Source organism: Sus scrofa, chromosome 13 (assembly GCF_054392235.1).
Source record: "Sus scrofa isolate SSC_HxYL_T2T_F1_AM1 chromosome 13, Sscrofa_HxYL_maternal_Yorkshire_Landrace_v2.0, whole genome shotgun sequence".
NCBI lineage: Eukaryota > Metazoa > Chordata > Mammalia > Artiodactyla > Suidae > Sus > Sus scrofa.
Genome location: NC_139395.1, coordinates 81,128,329 through 81,148,039, shown reverse-complemented (window position 1 = coordinate 81,148,039; position 19,711 = coordinate 81,128,329). Strand labels below are relative to the sequence as shown.

Sequence of the window (19,711 nt, the reverse complement as noted above, 5' to 3'; positions counted from 1 at the left end):
CCCTGCCAGGATAAACCACCACTCTTCATCAGAATCCTCCCGTCTCCCCCGTGCCTTGCAGACCAAATCCTCCAGCCTGCATTCGAGGCCTTTCATGCTCTGGTGGTGTGAGGTGAACCCACATTTGAGAACGAAGAAAACTGGAGTCCCAGGAGGGGGCTGCCACTCGCTCTCTCTCTCATACTGCACAGCCGCTGGGATTTGGGGCAAAGCACCTCCAGTCTTTGAGGCTCTGGGAGCATTTATTCCTCCAGGTCAAACATGTCTCCCTCTGAACACAACTGATTGTGACTACAGGACCAAGCTGCTTGAACCCAAGCTTTAGCCACCTCTGTGTTTTGCCACCAAGTCATGCACTTGACACCTTCACTGTGCGTGTCCTCACCCCCAACCTTGGGGGAAGCAGGGAGAGAAACGGGAACTCAGGGAGGTATAACCTGCAGGGGGGGCAGGGAGTGCTGGGGCAGGAAGGTGGGGGCCCTGGGGGACGCACACTTCGTTTCTCCCCACCTGCAGTCCTCGGGTCTCCACTGTCCCCACCCTCATCTCATCAGGCAGCAGCCCTTCTGGCCTCAACTGTGACGCCAGAAGGGAGGTTCCTCCCCAGGGGCGGCCCTGCCAGCTAGACTCACGGAATCCCCCGTCTCTATTTGTGTCACACACTGCCTTCCACAGGTGCAGGGTAACACACAGTCTGTCAGACAAAATGACAACAGAGACAACTGCGGGCAGGGAAGCCTGGCTCGTGGGCAGGTCCAGAGAGAAGCTGCCTGCTCAGGGTGTGTGCAGAAGTGAGCACCCCAAGAGGAAGGGGCCCCCGTGCCACACACGGCCCTCTCCTCCCTGCCCTCCCCACTCTGACTCCTCCTGCCCCAAACCTCTCTGAGTGGGTTCTGCCCACGCTCCTCAAAGGGCCACATCCATGCCATCCTTATGACGGCATCTGTGGATGAGGCACAAGGCAGAGATGACTCCTCTGAGGCCCCTGCCCCCCTTGTGCCAGACCTGCTGGTGACAGGGACCCCAGACAGCCCACCACAGGAGGAGGTGTCCTCAGCTGCACTGGCTTCTAAAGGTCCCACTTGTACCCCAACTGCCGGCGGCCCCAGAATAAGCAGCACCTTCCCCCATCTGAGGCCTGGCTGACACCATTTTGTCACCAAATGGGAGTGAAGGTGACCCTCCTGGCCTGACCTAACTTCAACATCCTAGTCCTTTTCTCTTTTCCTTTCTGCACAGATCTTTGCCTCTCGCTCAAGACCTATTTGGCAAGAACACTGAGGCCACCAGCCCATTTGTAGCTGACCTCTCTGGCCTCCACCCACAGGGAAGAGAAAAGCTTCCATTACATTCTCAACCTAAGGAGAGTCCACAGGGACATGCAGTGGCCTACAGCTGGCAAACACGTGGGAACAGGGCACATGCCTGAGGGGGAAGAAACTATCCCAGCACCAGTGGGGGCTCCAGCCTGAGACTGAGCTTGCCAGTGCGTTTTGAGCTGATACCCACCCTCCCACCTAGTCACGCAGGAGGTCCACACCCAGCCACAGAGGACAGATGACAGCCCCACATCAGGGCCATAGTGACAATCTGATGAGAAGCTTCGTTTCCTGTGAAACCTCTGTCTCAGCACGCTGTGGGTTTTCAGATGGTTTTTAGATGCACACAATAAAATAAGATGCATAAACATTACACATCTTCACTTAGACTCCTGGGTTGCTAGTGGCTGATCTGAGTTGGAAGGTGCAGGCTGAAACTAAAGGTTCAGGAAGACTTTGCTGGCTTCTTTTCTTACCATCAAAGCCAGAGGGGGGAGAAACTGTAGCTTTTCGGCTCTTTGTAACTGATCTGAAAGCTGAGCAGATACAATGTCCACTCCTTTGGGCTGGAACATACACCAGAGAGCCATTTAAGTAAAAATAGAAGAGCAAGGTCAGGATGGGGAAAAGGAGGACAAAATGTTCACAAGAAAGGGTCATGACAAGCTTTAAAGGTCACTCGAGTTTCCTGTCTGCTAAGGCCAAGCCCAAGAAACAAGCGGTTGCATCATTTATCCTTATGACTGACACATGAGAGCCACCTCACGCTTCTGGGGCAGCTTTTACTCCCCCTGGAATTATATTCTCAAAAAGATTCCACACATTAAGTTGATTCTGCAGGATCCTGAGATCCAAAGATATGAATTGTGATCACAGAGCAGAAGCGAGAGTAAATGTGGGAAAGCAACTGTTTGCGGAGCCGGCCTCTCTAAGGCCTGGCTGTGCACCCGAGGGCAGATTTCTTAATTCTCTGAGCTTCCTTTGCAATTTCTGTGGGGTCAGATTAACTCTTCTGTCCCAGGACTGTCCCTTGACTCAGTGGGCCAAGATCTGGAAAGCATCTGTGCCAAGGCCAGGGGCAGGACACAAACTGTAGTGTGCTCATCCCCTGACCTCTGTCCTCTCTCCCTGCTCAACCCTCTAATGGACACATGATCCTCAGTAGGCAGTGGCAGGGCCTTGAAGGTGCAGTGGCAGTGGGGCCGAGCAGTACAGGAGCCCAAGAGGGAAGCATGACCTGCTTCTGCCCGCTGTGCGGCTGGCAGCCAGCCTGGTCACACACAGGATGGCAGGCAGCTGGAGGTTCTCCCTGGGGATCCTGGGGATGGGAGGAGGTGTCGCCTGAGGGCTGAGGTCCTGGTTCTCAGAACAATTAAGTCAGAGTCTGGATGGTTTCATGAGTTCCCCAGGTGAGGCTGAGAAGCACTGGCTTAACCCAGAGTGATGAGGGTAGAGTTTCTGGCACCAGGGGGAAGAGGAAGGGGGGCAGAAGAGTTTCTCTGTGCTTCTCCAGGGTTCCCAGGGGATGACAACACAATTCCTTTTTCTCTCTGCTTTGTATTTCAGGATGCCACTCTCTTTCTCTCTCTTTTTCTTTTTTGGCAACCCCACAGCATATGGAGTTTCTGAACCAGGGATCAGATTCAAGCCACAGTCACAACCTAAGCTGTAGCTGTGGCAACGCCACCTGGCCAGGGATCAAAAATTCATCCCAAGGCGCTGTCACAGGGGGAACTCCAGGATATCCTACTCTCTCCATTGAGCATGAATCACGTGTGCCATGGAGCCCAAGGATGAACTCTCAGCATCCAGCCCACAGTGCATGCCGCAGCCAAGCTCATAGACAAGGGACCCTCCCCAAGTCTCATCCAACAAAGTGGAACGAGGAACTGTACCCTCTACCCCAGAGAGTTGCCATGGGGATGAAATAAGTAAGTGCTCAACAGTTATTTACACTTGTTATTATCATCACCCAAGTCTAGGTCAGGCTTTTTCTGTCTTATGTGCTTTCCCATACATGCGGCCCATTGAACTTAGGTGACAGCTCTGGAGAGAAGGCCCAGTTGCTATTTCTGTTTTATACTGCAGTTAAGTGAAACCTGAAATTGTTCTCTTCTTTCTTTTCTTTTTTTTTTTTTCTAGCCATGCCCACAGCATGCAAAAGTTCCTGGGCCAGGGATAGAACCTATACCACAGCAGTAACAATGCTGGATCCTTAACCTGCTGAGCTACCAGGAAACTCCTCACCCTCTTATTTCTATTTTGCTTATTCACACCCCACTTCCTTTGGGTGAAAGGCTTATGCATGCTGGGCCCTTGGCAGAGGCCACCTGGGAACATTTAAACAGTGGCACATCTAGGAGCCAAGCGCCCGATCAGAGGGAACTCTAGCTGCTGGCAAGGTCTTTCCTTGGTGAGCACACTCTGGAATCCCCCCCACCCTTCACAGCCCTCAACTTAAACAGCCACGTAATATTTACATCTTTGTTTCTATTCTTTCCATTCATTCTGACTCATGTGGCTGAAATAGACTCTTCCTAGAGCAAATGAAAGTAATTCTGCCCTAACCAAAGAACTCAGGTGCTGGCTGGTCAAATCAAGGATAAACAGAACTTTCCAGGCCCTCTCTTTTCCTTTTCCTTTACCTCCCAGTCCCTGAGTTCAATCCTCCTGGGCGTCCCAAGTACACACACATACCACTCAAAACTCCCAACTCAAGCCAGACACAAAGATAGGCAAGTCTGGGGACGTGCCCTCTCTTCCTAATCACCTTATCTCTGCTCCTCCATTGCACCTGCTCACCAGCTACTGAAAAGACTCATCCATCCCCATTCATTTACTCATTGGGTTAGGGACTGGGGATGCTAACCATTGTCAAAACTCACATCCTCCTGACTTTAAGAGAGTTAAAAGAGGAGTTCCCGTCGTGGCGCAGTGGTTAACGAATCCGACTAGGAACAATGAGGTTGCAGGTTCGGTCTCTGTGCTTGCTCAGTGGGTTAACGATCCGGCATTGCCATAAGCTGTGGTGTAGGTTGCAGACATGGCTCGGATCCCACGTTGCTGTGGCTCTGGCGTAGGCTGGAGACTACAGCTCCGATTAGACCCCTAGCCTGGGAACCTCCATATGCCGCGGGAGCAGCCCAAAAAATAGCAAAAAGACAAAAAATAAAATAAAATAAAAAAATAAAAATAAGAGAGTTAAAAGATATCTCATTATAAACTAGGAGGAGTTCTGTGAAGAAAACAAACTGGAGAGAAGTAGGGCTACCTGACACTTACTTCCATGGGGTGCTCAAGGCAGGCTTCTGTGGACAGGTGCCATTTAAGCAAAGACCCCAAAAATGAGAAGGATGAGCTAAGGGAAAAATTCAAGGGAGTTGGGGAGAGACCAGCATCCTAGGGAGAAGGAATAGTCTATGCAAAGGTGCGGAGGCAGAAAACAGCTTGGTGCATCTCATCAAATAAAGGACAACCCTAGTGGCTGAGTTGAAAGAAGAGGTGGGGAGAGGAAATAGCAGAGATGAAGTGAAAGAGCTGGGCAAGGGTTAAGATCATGTGAGACCCCGAAGGCCATGATTAGGTAGGACTTTACCATAAACCCCTCTGAACTAAGGTTACCTATGGTTGACACAGTACTAACCAAATAGTCATATGCTCCCTCTCAGACCCAAGCCTCCCTTGCAATTAGTTGGGACCATGTGACTTGTTCTGGCCAATGGATTTTTTTTTTTTTTTGGCTTTTTAGGGCCGTGCTTACGGCATATAGAAGTTCCCAGGCTAGGAGTCCAATCAGAGGTACAGCTGCCAGCCTACACCACAGCCACAGCAACGCAGGATTGGAGCCAAGTCTTCGACCTAAACCACAGCTCATGGCAACACCAGATCCTTAACCCACTGAGCGAGGCCAGGAATCGAACCCATATCCTCATGGATACTAGTTGGGTTTGTTACTGCTGAGCCACGACAGGAACTCCCTGGCCAGTGATGGAAAAGCTACTGTCACTTCACGGACAAAACAATTAAAAGCAACCAAGCCTCCTCCATCCCTCTCTTCCCCTGCAACAGTGACCCTGGAAGCTGTGTGTTCCAGATGACCCGGCCAAGTGCAAAACACAAAGGGCAGCGTTCCCTTCGTGGTGCAGTGGAAATGAAACCAACTAGGAACCATGAGGTTGGAGGTTTGATCCCTGGCCTCGCTCAGTGGGTTAAGGATCTGGTGTTGCGTAACTGTGGTGTAGGCTGGCAGCTGTAGCTCCGATTAGACCCCTAACCTGGGAACCTCCATATGCCCGCGGGTGTGGCCCTAAAAAAAAAAAAAAAAAAAAAAAGCAAAATGCAGGGGGCAGCACTGGCTTTTGAGAAATCAATCATGGCTGTGTTGAACAACTAAGATTTCAGGGTTTATCTGTGACTGCAACGTAATCTAATGTATCCTGATTAATGAATAACCTTAGTATGTGTCCAAAGCCCAGGAGTTTCCACAGTGGTGCAGCAGGTTAAGGATTCGGTGTCGCTGCAGCTCAGATTCAACCCCTGGCCCAGGGCACTTCCATATTTAGTGGTGTGGCCCAAAAAAACCAAACCAAAACAAACAAACAAAAACAAAGCATGTAGCCCAGGGGAGCTGCTTACAACAGTGTAGCACAGAGCAAGAGTTCGATAAACCACAGCTCCTCTGCCTCCAGCTCCTTCTCCACCCCTGAAAAACTGGGGGCTGGTTTAGAGGCCCTGCACACACACCCCTGTCTAGCCTCACGTTAACTCCCAAGAAACCTACAGTGATTAAAGCCTCGATTTTCTGCAGTGGAATGTGAGTCAGGAGACCACCATGAACCACACAGCAAGGATGTAGAAGAGCCTTACATGGCTTACATTCTGAAGCTTCCCTGTTTCCAAGAAAAGCATAAAGGGCAATATCTACACCTATTCTACACCTTTTTTTCTGGGGGTAAATGAGACTCCATCTGCCAAGTGGACACCCAACCCCCCCGCCCCACCACACACACACACACACACACACACACACACACACGAGTAGAGTAATTAGGTCAAGCAGACCGGCCTCCCTTCCCAGCCCATTGCTTACTGACCGTGTGGCTTTGGGGGCATTGCTTAATCCCCGCACCTCAGTTTCCTCATCTATAAAATGGCACCTTGAAGTTCCCATCATTGCTCAGTGCAAAGAAATCTGACTAGCATCCACGAGTCAGGATGGATGACTGACTTGCTCAGTGATCCATCAATCACAGGTTCGATTCCTGGCCTTGCTCAGTGGGTTAAGGATCCGGTGTTGCCGTGAGCTGTGATGTAGGTCGCAGAGGTGGCTTGGATCTGCTGTTGCTGTGGCTGTGGTGTAGGCCGGCGGCTACAGCTCCAGTTTGACCCCTAGCCTGGGAACCTCCATATGCCACTGGTGTGGCCCTAAAAAGACGAAAAATAAAATAAAATGAATAAAATAAAATGGCACCTCTTTGGGAGAGAAAGAGTTTATTCACTTTCATTTCACTTTAGGCGGGAGACAAAAATTCCCCACTCAGTAAAAGCCTGATTGCAGGAAGAAAATGACTGGCTGAGACACCAAACCAAGAGTTAGAAACTGCGAAGGTTGCACAATCCAGAAGAGACAGTGTGAAAACTGGGAAACTTGAAAGAAAACTCTCGGGAAGATGGTAATAGTGAGAGGAAAATGAAACCTTGGTCACCTCCCTTGGAGTCCCTTCAGGTTCCAGAAGCTTCCTGCTGTCCTAGGCAGCTGACACCGGAAACTCACAAACCCCCATTCCCCACTGTGGCCAGAACAATGGGGGTTCTCCTTGGCAGAACCCTCTAGAATCTCTCCCTCATTCTTGATGAAAGCAGACCTTGAGTTCCTGCAGGGGTTCAGCGGTAATGAACCTGACTAGGACTCATTAGAACTTGGGTTCAATCCTGGCCTCGCTCAGTGGGTTAAGAATCCAGCATTGCCATGAGTCGTGGTGTAAGTCACAGATGCGGCTCGGGTCTGGCATTGCCATGGCTGTGGTGTAGCCCAGTTCCAATTTGACCCCTAGCCTGGGAGGGGGGTTGGGAAGGAGGAAACTGGTCCCACCTCTCCCCAGCCCACTATACCCACCTTGTCCTCTAGCTGAGGCCTCCATGCTCCCTATGGGTCCTCAAGCATCACTCTTCCTACCACCAGGGCTTTGCACACGCTGTACCCTCTGCCTGGAAATGCCTGCATGGTCACCCACCTGAGTTGGCCCAGCCAGCCTTTGGATGGAGGCTCAAGTTTAAGTTCCTCAGGAAAACGTCCCCAGATGAGATCAAACCATCCCCTTTCCCACTCTTCTACCTAATAACCAGCCCTACCTATGCTTCTCCTTCCAGCACTCCCTCTGCAGTTGGGCACAGGTCTCTATGTCATCATCCTCCCCCCCCCTTTTTTTTTTTGGTCTTTTGTCTTCTTAGGGTCACACTCACGGCATATGGAGGTTCCCAGGCTAGGGGTTGAATTGGAGCTGCAGCTACTGGCCAGAGTCACAGCCACAGCAATGCCAGATCCGAGATGCATCTTCGACCCACACCACAGCTGACGGCAACACCGGATCCTTAACCCACTGAGCGAGGCCAGGGATCGAACCCGCAACCTCATGGATGGTAGCCAGGTTTGTTAACCCCTGAGCCAGGATGGGAACTCCCTATGTCATCATCCTTAACAGCAAAACTGCAAGCTCCTCAAGGTTGGAGACCTTGTCTGTATTTCCACTGCTGTGTCCCCAGCACTCAACACACACTGGGCATTTGATAATATGTGTTAGTTCACTATTGACTCATCCAGAGTCTACGTCTCTGACTCCCCATGGAGAGGAGCAAGGGAGAGTTTCACCTCATGGGTCAGGTGCTCTTGGCTTCCAACCTCCATCCTCAGAGTTACAGCCATCAGATCCCCACCAGTGACAGGATCAGCTCCCCAGCCTGCCTGAGTGTCATTTAATCAATGCTGGAGCTCAGCAGTGACGCCAGCCAACCTGCCTTTGGCAGAAGCCACAGCTCTGATACCTAGGCCTCTGCATTGATTTGGTCCCTGAGACCAGCACTAGACTCTGGGGCCCAGCTCACAGTCCTCTCCCTAAGCCTGGTGGTTGGGAAAAGGCCCCCTCAAGAGTAGGACTCTCATGTTTGAAGCTGCTGGGTGATGGCTGGCCCCAGCCCCCAGGGCCAGGCTTCTTTTTTTTTTCTTTTTCTTTTTTCTTTTTTCTTTTTTTACAGCTACCACCTGCAGCATGTGGAAGTTCCCAGGCTAGGAGTCGAATCAGAGCTACAGCTTCCAGCCTACACCACAGCCAAAGCAACACCAGATCTGAGCTGCATCTGTGACCTATGCCACAGCTTGCAGCAACACCAGATCCTTAACTCACTAAGCAAAGCCAGGGGTTGAACCTGCATCCTCACAGATATTATGTCGGATTCTTAACCCACTGAGCCACAACAGGAACTCTGTCAGACTCTTCTGAATGCTGGCCTGACCCTCCAACATGAGGATCCCCTGGGGTGCCCAGCAATTTGACCACAGCCACCATTTACCAGAGCAGTGATTCTCACACTGTACTTGTTCCAAGGGACTATTATGAGTATCAGGTGAAAAGGGGCCAAATATAAATGGAAAACACTAGCCTAAATAGGTTGCTACAGAATTTATCAGAGCCTTAATAGGCTGGTGTGCACTGGAAATCTCCAAAGATAGGGGGCACTGATAAAACAGATTTCCCAAGCTGGTTGTTCATGACCCCTTTGTTTTGCTTTTTGGTTGTTTTTGCCTTTTTTTTTTTTTTTTTTTTTTTTTTGTCTTTTTGCCTTTTCTAGGGCCGCTCCCGTGGCATATGGAGGTTCCCAGGCTTGGGGTCTAATCAGAGCTGTAGCCACTGGCCTACACAACAGCCACAGCAACGCCAGATCTGAGCTGCATCTGCGACCCACAGCTCACGGCAACACTGGATCCATAACCCATTGAGCAAGGCCAGGGATTGAACCTGCAACCTCATTGTTCCTAGTCGGATTGATTAACCACTGCGCCATGACGGGAACTCCCATGACCCCTTTGTTGGTAGGGAGTAACTTGCCATATACACATCTACACATCGGGAGCTTGTGGTTTGGGAAATGCTACTCTACACTATGACTAACCCTGCGGGCATCCCATGCACACAGTACTTTCCCCATCACAAAAGACATTTTTCAATAAGGACGCAAAGGCAGTGTTGCTCTTCCTGCCCTGACCCAGAGGCTGGGGCTTCATCTAAGATGCAGCTCTTCCCCATGGGCTCAGAAGAGACTGGAGATGTGACAACATCCGTGGAAGACTACTTTATGACCAGTCTTTGCCAGAAGCTGGGAGGAGCAGGGGGAGAGGGAGGGTAAGAAAGGGCAAGGTAACGTCTTCACCTTACAAAGTGAATCATCAAGAGGCACTGCCTAGAATGGACGGAGAAAGAACTAGACAGGTAATGACAGTCATTAAAAGTTACAAAAATGGGAAGTTCCCATCCTGGCACAGCAGAAACAAAACCAACTAGGAACCATGAGGTTGCAGGTTCGATCCCTGGCCTCGCTCAGTGGTTAAGGATCCAGTGTTGCTGTGGCTATGGCCAGCAGCTATAGCTCTGATTTGACACCTAGCCTGGGAACCTCCATAAGCTGCACATGAGGCCCTAAAAAGCAAAAACAAAACAACAACAACAACAAAAAAAACCACTGATCAGAAGCTGAGAGACCAGAAGCTTCTAAAATTTTGAGAGAACTGTACTTCCAAAGAAACCATAGGCCTGGTGTGACAGAAGCTGGCCATTATCTGACCTCATAGTTCCTCTCAGGCCCCCAAACCTGTTCCCCCAAATCCATTCACAGGAAGGCCAGCTATGAAAGCCATGTAACACCCCCCATCAGGGCAGCCTCCCCAGTTCCCACTTCTAATGGGAAGAGAACAGGGAACCGCTCCCAAAGCCTACCCCACCTCCAAGACAGAGCCAAAGATCAGAGAACCAGGTGCAGGAGCAGAGGTTCCTAAACCTTTATCTGCAACCAAGTCTCCTACAGGGAGACTCGAGTCCACACCTATGGAGTTTCTGAATCAGCGGCTGAGGTAAGGCCCAAGAGCCTGCATTTATAACAAGTCCCCAAGGGATGCTGATACTTAGAATCTGAGGAATACACTCTGAGCATCACTGGTAAGCTGAGAACAAGGGACTGCCAGATAGACCAAGCAAAGGAACCTCTACCACAGCCGCTCAGCCAGATTTGCCTACTGCTACGGACAAGTACTGCAACATGTTTCTCATTTCAAATGGGAGTTCTGATTGTCCCTCCGTGTTTGCGCTGACCATTGAGTTTTGGGTGTATTAGGGGAAGGGAGCGGATAACTTGTCTTTGATGGTAAGGTACCAGATCACCAGGGGCTGACACCCAAGATCCTGGGCCCTGAGCTGAAGGACGTAACTGCTTGGGCCTCCAGCTTAACTCCACTGGGGAAAGGCTGAGCATGTTTTGTGTGTAGGAAGAAGGGTAACCTAGAGAGGAGAACAGTAGGAAGACTGCAGTCCCTCCCCCATGTATCCTCTCTTCTTCTAGAGTAACATAGGTTTAGTTGTGCACACAGCCCCCAGCTAGAGACTACATTTCCCAGCCTCCCTTGCAACTAGGTGTGATCAAGTGACCAGTCCTGGCCAATGATTTGTGAAGGGAAATTAGGTTGCAACTTCCAAAGGACCCTGCCCTTCTTCTTCTTCTTTCTTTTTTTTTTTTTTGGCTGTCCCTGCAGAATTTGGAATTAGATTAGATCTGAGCCGCAGTTGCAACCTACGCCACAGCTGCAGCAACACCTGATCCTTTAAACCAGTGTGCCAGGCCAGGGATCAAACCTGAATCCTGGTGCTATGGAGATGCTGCTGATCCATTGCACCACAGCAGGAACTCCAAGGGACCCTACCCTTCTTGTCAGCTGGCAGGTATCTGTGGAGGCACAGAGCAGCCATCTCAGGTGTGAGGTGGCAGCCAGGTGTCCCAGAGGGCAGGGCAATGAAAAAGAAAGAACCTGGTCCTTGGCACTGGGGAGCTGCTCTGTCAGCTGCAGGCAGCTTGGATTGTCACAGGAGAGAGATATTAACATCTGTCTTACTGAAGTCACTGTAGTCTGCCCTTAGTGACAGCACTGAACCGTGGATGCTAATACAGGACCACGAAATAGCTGAAAGAGTAAAAAGGGTTGACCCTGGCAAGCAGATCTGCCAGAGGAAAGAAGGGTAAGCCCTCTGTACTAATTTATTCTAATTCTTATAACACTTAATGTTTGACCACTGAGTAACAATGGTCTCAGCAATTAAGGCTGAGGAAATATCAAGGAACAGAGGCCCACAGACCCAACTCTTTACACAAGAGTTAGCAGCCCCCACAGGACATGATTTCAAGAGACTGGACACACATGTGGCCACCAGTGGACCCTACATACCACCTTTCAGTTCAGACACAACCTTCAGAAGGCCTCTGCTAAATGCAAATATATTTCTTGGAGCCATAAGTCTCTGAGGACATCACTTTTTATCTAGGACTTTTTGGTGACTGTGGTTTTCAAGCACTGTTTTATTTAAATCTATTCTTAAAGCTCTTTAAGAAGGGGTGGTCTAAACTCAGGTTCTCAAACTGCTGGGGGCACCTGAGCAAGTTCATTAAAAATCTTCAGGAGTTCCCGTCGTGGCTCAGTGGTTAACGAATCCGACTAGGAACCATGAGGTTGTGAGTTTGATCCCTGGCCTTGCTCAGTGGGTTAAGAATCCGGCCTTGCTGTGAGCTGTGGTGTAGGTTGCAGACACAACTCGGATCCCACATTGCTGTGGCTGTGGCATAGGCCATGGGCTACAGCTCCGATTCGTCCCCTAGCCTAGGAACCTCCGTATGCCATGGGTGCAGCCCTAGAAAAGACAAAAAGACAAAAAAAAAAAAAAATCTTCAGGGAGTTCCTGCTTGGGCACAATGGGATCGGTGGCATCTCTGGAACACTAGGATCCAGGTTTGACCCCCAGCTGGGCACAGTGTTTTAAAGGATCCAGAGTTACCTTTGCCACAACTGTGGCCTGTGGCGTAGGTTGCAACTGCAGCTCGGATCTGATCCCTGGCCTGGGAACTCCATAGGCCATCAGACATCCAAAAAAAAAAAAAAAAAAATCCTCAGCAAGTACATGCAAATTAGGTTTAATTAAAGTTACAATTAGGAAGGGAAAACTGACCAGTTGGAGTAACAGAAACCTAAATGCTTCACACATGCCTTCTACAGTCACTTCCAAAAAGTGACCAAGATTTATGGCACTTTTTTTTTCCTAATGAAAAAATAATAATAATAAACAAGCAAAACAGCAAAACCCAAAAACCCCTAATTTACAGAAAGAGGAAGTGTCTTGCCTGAGGATCGAAAGCAATAGTGAACACACAGCCAAACTCCCAAAGCAGAAGATGTGCTTGTGGAGACAGGCTTTTAGAGCAATTTTAGTTAGCAAGACTAAGCGGTGGAGAAAAGAAGTTTGGGGAACAGAGGCTGACTCCTGAGGCCCTGAGAGGTTAGAGGCGGTGGACTGGGAAAGCAGGAAACTGGGTAAAGTTCTAAGAAGAGAGGCTGACGGACAAATATCACTGTTTCTTGGAAGCCCCAACACTGCGTTCAGTGAAGTTCCCATGAGAAAAGCTAAGAATGAGAGCTCTGATCCACCCGAGTGTGACCTCCGTCTCCACATCAGACCTGTGCCCTGCAGGGGAGGCTCTGAGGACTTCCTGACCTCAGTGTCCCTGGAAGAAGGAGCTTCTTAGAGCACACACCTCCAGGGACTTCAGGGAGAAGTCAGGCTCGCAGCTCAAACGTGCCCAGCACAGCATCAGCTTCATGTTGAGTGTCACCCTGAGATGAGTGTGTTTCTTTGAATGTGGCACTGTGCTGTGTGCTGACTCCAAATCGTTAAGAATATGTTCAAGATTAGTCAACAGCCAGGTTCTGACGTCAATGGCAAGCTAGTGTGTGCATCGAGAGGCCTGTGTCTCAATCCCCAGGGGCAAAACCAGCATGACCCTCCCCAAAGTGGCTTGGGCGGGAGGTCTGGCCCCTCCACTCTGACCACACCTAACCCAGTGGGCTTCCCACTCTCCTTCTGTAGCTCCCTCTCTCCACGCCTGCCTCACTCTCTCCCTGTCTCATGCTCCCTCCCTCCCTCCCTCTCCCTCTCTCTCCTCCTTGGGTGGGCACAAATTTCAATCCCTAGACTGGAAACTTCCACATGCTGCGGGTGCAACCATAAAAAAAAAAAAAAGTAATTTTTTTTTTTTTTGTCTTTTTAGGGCTGCACCTGCAGCATACGTAGGTGCCCAGACTATGGGTTGAATTGGAGCTGTAGTCACTGGCCTGCACCACAGCCATAGCCACAGCAACACCAGATTCGAGCCATATCTGTGACCTACACCACAGCTCATGGCAACACCGGATCCTTAACCTACTGACTGAGGCCAGGGACCAAACCTCCATCCTCATGGATACTAGTCAGATTCATTCCCGCTAAGCCACGGTGAAAACTCCAAAAAAGTGTAATATTTTTGAAGGCACATCCCCCTATAATCAAGTCTCACAGTCTACCATGTGCCAGGCTCTGAGAAGGAAGACAAGCCAGGGTCTGCATGCAGCTACACAGAACAGACCTTAGTCAGACCAACCAGTGTGCCATGCAGGCTGAACAGGTCCCCACCTGCAAGGCCAGCCTGATGTCCCCTGATTTAGCTCTGAGGGTGGTGGTCTCTAAGCCCCCATCCCTCCTCCTGGAAGCCTTCCCTGATTCCAGAAGGCCTAAGGTACAGTCAGGAAAGTGCTGAACTGGGGTCTATTGGTTCAGCCAGGTCATTCCCAGCTCAGGAACAACTCCAGGGCCCATACGGTCTCCCATAGGCCTCTGGGCCTCTGAATGCCCTGCTCTCTACCTACCACACCAGATTTATGCTAGTTCCTTCAACACCCCAGGGCCTTTGCACAAGCTGTTCCCTCTCCCCGGGCTCTCTTACTCCAACTCTTCACCTGGCTGTCTTCTTTCCACTCCTCTAACCATCTCCTCGGACTGGCCTTCCCTGACCACTGTATCCTAGGAGGCTCCCCTACCTGGCCCCTCCATTGCATTATTTTTACTTGTTTTCCTGTCTACTGTCTCCTCCTGACTCTGCTCTCATGAGGGCAGAGGACCCATTGCTTTGCCCACCTGTATTCCAGCACCTTGGACAGCACCAGGCACTGGCCAAGGGCTCAGGAAGGACCTGTGAGAAGCCAGGCTTACTGCCCCACACTGAACGGGGGTCTCTTTAGGGACATGCAGATGGTAGGTGCATCCTCTGGCCTCTGCTGAGCACTGGCTGAACACTAGGCACTTGACATAATTTACTCCAATTTCACAGCCAACCTTCAAGGTAGGGAGATATTATTTATTACCTGCTAAATATGTTCCCGCCATGGTCATATACTCTTGTAGGAGGACAATTTGGTAATTCAGATATGGACAGCAATCAAAACTTATAATACGCGAACCTTCAACTCAGTCATTCCAATACTGGGAAAATCATCCCGCAGCTGGATTCCCATGTGGGCAAATGGGTACACATCACAACACTGCACACAGAAGGCAACTGCTAGAAAGAACCTAAACATCTACCAATGGGGCTGAAATAAATAAATCATGGTATATTTGTCAGAGGAGCACCATGCAGTTGTTGAAAGAATGTCCTAATATGAAACAATCTGCAAAACAGACCACTAGGTGAAAATAAAGAGTGTAGCCAAACAGCCTAGTGTGGTAGCTACTGTCTGTATTAAAAAGCATTATAGACACCAACACTCACTGGCCTGTGGCTAGAAAATTTCTAGGAAGATAGACAAGAAATTGTTAACAGTGGTTACCTCTTGGGATACAAAACTGGGAAACAGGATGAGGACATGAATAATTTTCACAGTAGATTTTCTTGAATTTTTATGTTATAACTACTTCAACATTTTAATTTTTTTAATTTTTGAAACAGAACCAATTTTTTTTCTCACTTTTTAGGGCCACACCCGCAGCATATGGAAGTTCCCAGGGTAGGGGTCGAATTGGAGCTGCAGCTGCCAGCCTGCATCACAGCCACAGCAATGTGGGATCCAAGCCACGTCTGTGACCCACACCTCAGCTCACAGCAACCCCAGGTCGCCAACCCACTGAGCGAGGCCAGGGATCAAACCCCCATCCTCATGGATACTAGTCAGATTTGTCTTCACTGAGCCACAACGGGAACTCCCAGAACCAAAATTTTAAACATGCAAAATGACTTAAGAGTAAAGTCTCTCTCTACCACCTTGTTTCTTGGCCGCCCAATTCCTCTCCCCAGGGGTAGCCACTGTTACTTATTTCTTATTTGGATATACACTCTTTCATTCAAAAAAATTTTTTTCGGTCTTTTTAGGGCTGCACCTGAAGCACATGGAATTTCCCACATAGGGATCAAATCGGGAGCTGCAGCTAGTGGCCTATACCAGAGCCACAGCAATGGGGGATCTGAGCCATGTCTGCAACCTACATTGCAGCTCACAGCAATGCCAGATCCTCAACTCACTGAGTAAGGCCAGGGATCAAACCCGTGTCCTCATGGACACTAGTCAGCTTCATTACTGCTGAGCCAAGATGGGAACTCCTCCACTCAATTTTTTTTAAGATAAAAGAGCGTTTAAGGCCAGAGAAGGCAGCTCATGCTGAAACACACTGGGGGCCGGCTACAAAGGGGACCTTGGTCACTCACAGTTCAGGATGATCTGGGCAGCACGGTAGAGCTCCAGGTGGCACAGGAGGTCCAGCAGTTGCTGGACGGTGGCCTGCCGCATGCCCCACCACCACAGCAGCTCCCGAGTGATGCTCACGCCCTGCGCCCGCTCCATCGACTTGATCTTCCGTAGCTGGGTCAGGTCTGTGATCACATAGGAAGCTGGAAGGCAAGTGAGAGTGTCTGCTTAGGGTCGGAAGGGCAGCCTCTCCACCAGAGGTCACTATCCTAACCTAGCTTTGTCCATCACAGAGCTGCCTGCCCCCACCAACCTGAAATTCCACTGTGAGGTGTGGTCCACAGGCAGCCCAGGTCATAATGCTGATTCCATTCAATACCTGGGAGGTCCAGAATGCTCATATTTGAACATAAATATCAACTTGGTTGCCAGACAAGACTTAGGAGAAAGACCTGAACAAGAGGGTCAGGACTTCGTGTTTTAGCGAGTTATTTGCTTTGGGCAAGTCACTTCCTCAGTGGGATGGGAGCCTCGGTTTCCTCAGTTGTAACAGGGGTAAAAGAACTTTGCCTGCCTTCCCTTCCAGCACAGAACCCCATGTAGGCAGAAAGTTTTATCTGTTCTGTTCACTGTTAGATTCCAGAACAAAGAAGAGTGCCTGGCACAGAGTGGGGGCAGGGCCAGGACGGAGCTGAGGCAAGGAGGTGCTCCCTCTCAGGGCGGATCCTGCACTCACAGCAGCCAGAGAGGAGCGGCCTCCTTAAATATTGCCCTCACCCTAAGTTCCAGCCCTGGCAGGGGGAGCTCAAGGAAGACAGGAAGGAATCCATGGCCCACCGTCCTCACAGAACTGTTATAAGGAGTAAGAGAGAGCCGCAGATCTAAAAGCACTTTGCTGGGAATGCCTGCTGTGGTGCGGTGGAAACAAATCTGACTAGTATCCATGAGGATGCAGGTTTGATGCCTGGCCTCACTCAGTGGGTTAAGGATCAGGTGTTGCTGTGAGCTGTGGTGTAGGTCGCAGACATGGTTCAGATCCTGTGTTGCTGTGGCCGTGGCATAGGCTGGCAGCTGTAGCTCCGATTCGACCCCTAGCCTGGAAACTTCCATATGCCATGAGTGCGGGCCTAAAAAGATAAATAAATACATAAATAAATAAAAGCACTTCGCTGGAGTTCCCTGGTGGGTCAGTGGGTTAAGGATCCAGCATTGTCACTGCTGTGGCACAGGTTCAATCCCTGGCCCAGGGAACTTCCACATGGCAAGGGTGCAGCCAAAAACTAAAACTAAAATAAATTAAATAAAATAAAAGCATTTTGCCAGTTCCGAAGCACTGTACAGAGGGCTACCACTGGCAATATTAAAACTAATGCACTTTTTTTCTTCTCTTTCTTTTGTCTTTTTAGGTCTACACGGGCGGCATATGGAGGTTCCCAGGCTAGGGGTCTAATCAGAGCTGTTTCTGCCAGCCACAGCTACAGCCACAGCAATGCCAGATCCAAGCTGCGTCTGCAACCTACACCACAGCTCAAGGCAACGCCACTGATCGAGGCCAGAGATACTAGTTGGGTTCATTACCACTGAGGCATGACAGGAACTCCTAATGCCCCTCTTCTTATCACTTTTCATGATAAAATTAATGGTTGTTCACTAAAGAAAACTTGGGAAAACACAGGGGAAAAAAGCTAATAAACTACCCAACATCCCACTAGTGTACTTTCCCTTTCCAAAACGCTCCCCCAACACATAGAGCTGTGGTTCTAGGTACAGTTGTTGCCCGACTGCAAGTAGGATTGTGCATCTAGCTCTTATTATAATTATAACATTTTACCATAAGCATTTTCTAGGCTGGTACAAGCTCTTTACAAATGGCATTCTGAATGGTCACATGGTATTCTGCTGGGTTTCCTGAAGTAAGAGATGCATTTTAAAAAAAACAACTAGGACTAAAATAATCACACTTCAGTTCCAGATTTCAGAAACCACAGAGCAGATATCTAGGTGAACACCAAGTCACACATTCATTCAACAAAATATTACTGAGCTCCAGGCCTGTGACAAGCTCTAGCAATACAGCCCACGGAGCTATTCTGTTTGAAAAACACAAACACAAGTGAACAGAGTGGGGAAGAGATGAAGCCCAGGACCACATAACGAAGGGGCCCGAATGCCGGGCTACAGAGTTCAAACCTGATCCTAAGGGCCAAGGACACCAGGGCACCATGGAAGACCTCAGAGCAAGGGAGTAACACGATTGTGTTACACAACCTCTGTCCCTCTGGAGGAATACGGACGGTTGTGACCACCCCCTGCAGAGAGAAGTGTCCTGTTAGGGATGGAAAGTTCTTGAGTTGCAACTTTAGTCACTGGAAAGCCCAGGCCTGATTCCTGGTCAGTGGGAAGTGATGTCAGCAGGGCCAGGGGCTGCTTCCACTGGCAGTGAGAAAACAGTGGAGGGAAGAGGAAGGAACACCTCCCTCCCACCCCTCCCTGCACGCAAAACTCTGTTCGCCCACACACCTCCCACTCCAGAAGCAGCGGTGTGATGTCATGGGAAGAAGAGGGGCCCAGGGCCACCTCCAGCCCGCCCCTCACTTCTGAGGGCTGCACTTTCCTCACAGGCCACAGGAACAGGAAGGACACTCAGAGGTGACTTGCAATGTGAATGTTTTAGCTCCCTGAAAGTGACATCTCTGAAGGTGTTGACCTATCAGCATTTAACTAGACCCTTAAAACAGGGTGAAGACGAGAAGGGGGATCTTGGGGGGGATAAGCCACCGCCAAGGGCCCTGCTGAATCCATGGCTCTTTGCCCAACACACAGAGAAATACCTGGTCATAATGGAACATTTGGAAAATGGGAGAAAATGAAAGTCCCCATGATCATCTCACTTGGAAGACATCCAGAAAAGCACCAGTTATCCTTTTGCTTCTAATCTAAGATTTTCTCTTCCTTCCTTCCTTCTCTTTCTGGCCACACCTGTGGCATATGGAGGTTCCCAGGCTACGGGTCAAATCAGAGCTGTAACCACCGGCCTACACCACAGCCACAGCAACACCAGATCTGAGCCATGTCAGCCACCTACACCACAGCTCACAGCAATGCCAGATCCTTTAATCCACTGAGTGAGGCCAGGGATCAAACCCACATCGTTATGGATACTAATTGGGTTCTTAACCCACTGAGCTACAATGGGAACTTCCACACTTTCCTATAGATATAAAAACACATGCTTGTGTCAGCAGGATGGTACAAGGGTGGTTCAGGGCCCAGACTTTGGTTTCTGAAGCCTGGGTTCAAATCTTCTCTCTGCTACTTCCTTGCTATGTGCTGTGGAAGGCCCCTCACCTCTCCCTGGACCTCAGTTTCCTTATTTGCAAATGAGGAAAACAACAGCACCTGCCTCAGAGGCTGTGGTAAGGGTCAGATTAGTTTTATGCATAGATTACTCTGTATGTGATATAAACGGCCGCTGTAATTGTTAAGCCATCTCCACTCTGTGAAAACCTACTTTATCCCCAGTGGTTAACACGACCTGGTGACCATCACTTGAGTTCTGAGTTCCTGAATCCTGAAGGACACAGCCAAAAAC

General features: G+C 49.7%; 1 protein-coding gene across 2 annotated transcripts in view; it reads right to left on the bottom strand.

Annotated features, from left to right (window-relative positions):
* The window catches only part of IRAK2 (interleukin 1 receptor associated kinase 2), an 82,320-nt gene that overhangs the window by 39,348 nt on the left and 23,261 nt on the right, over positions 1–19,711 (bottom strand). For both annotated transcript variants that reach the window (XM_084989433.1, XM_021069319.2), the window contains one exon: positions 16,140–16,322. In XM_084989433.1, the coding sequence (XP_084845559.1) occupies positions 16,140–16,322 (183 nt within the window). The remainder of the gene's footprint in view (positions 1–16,139; positions 16,323–19,711) is intronic.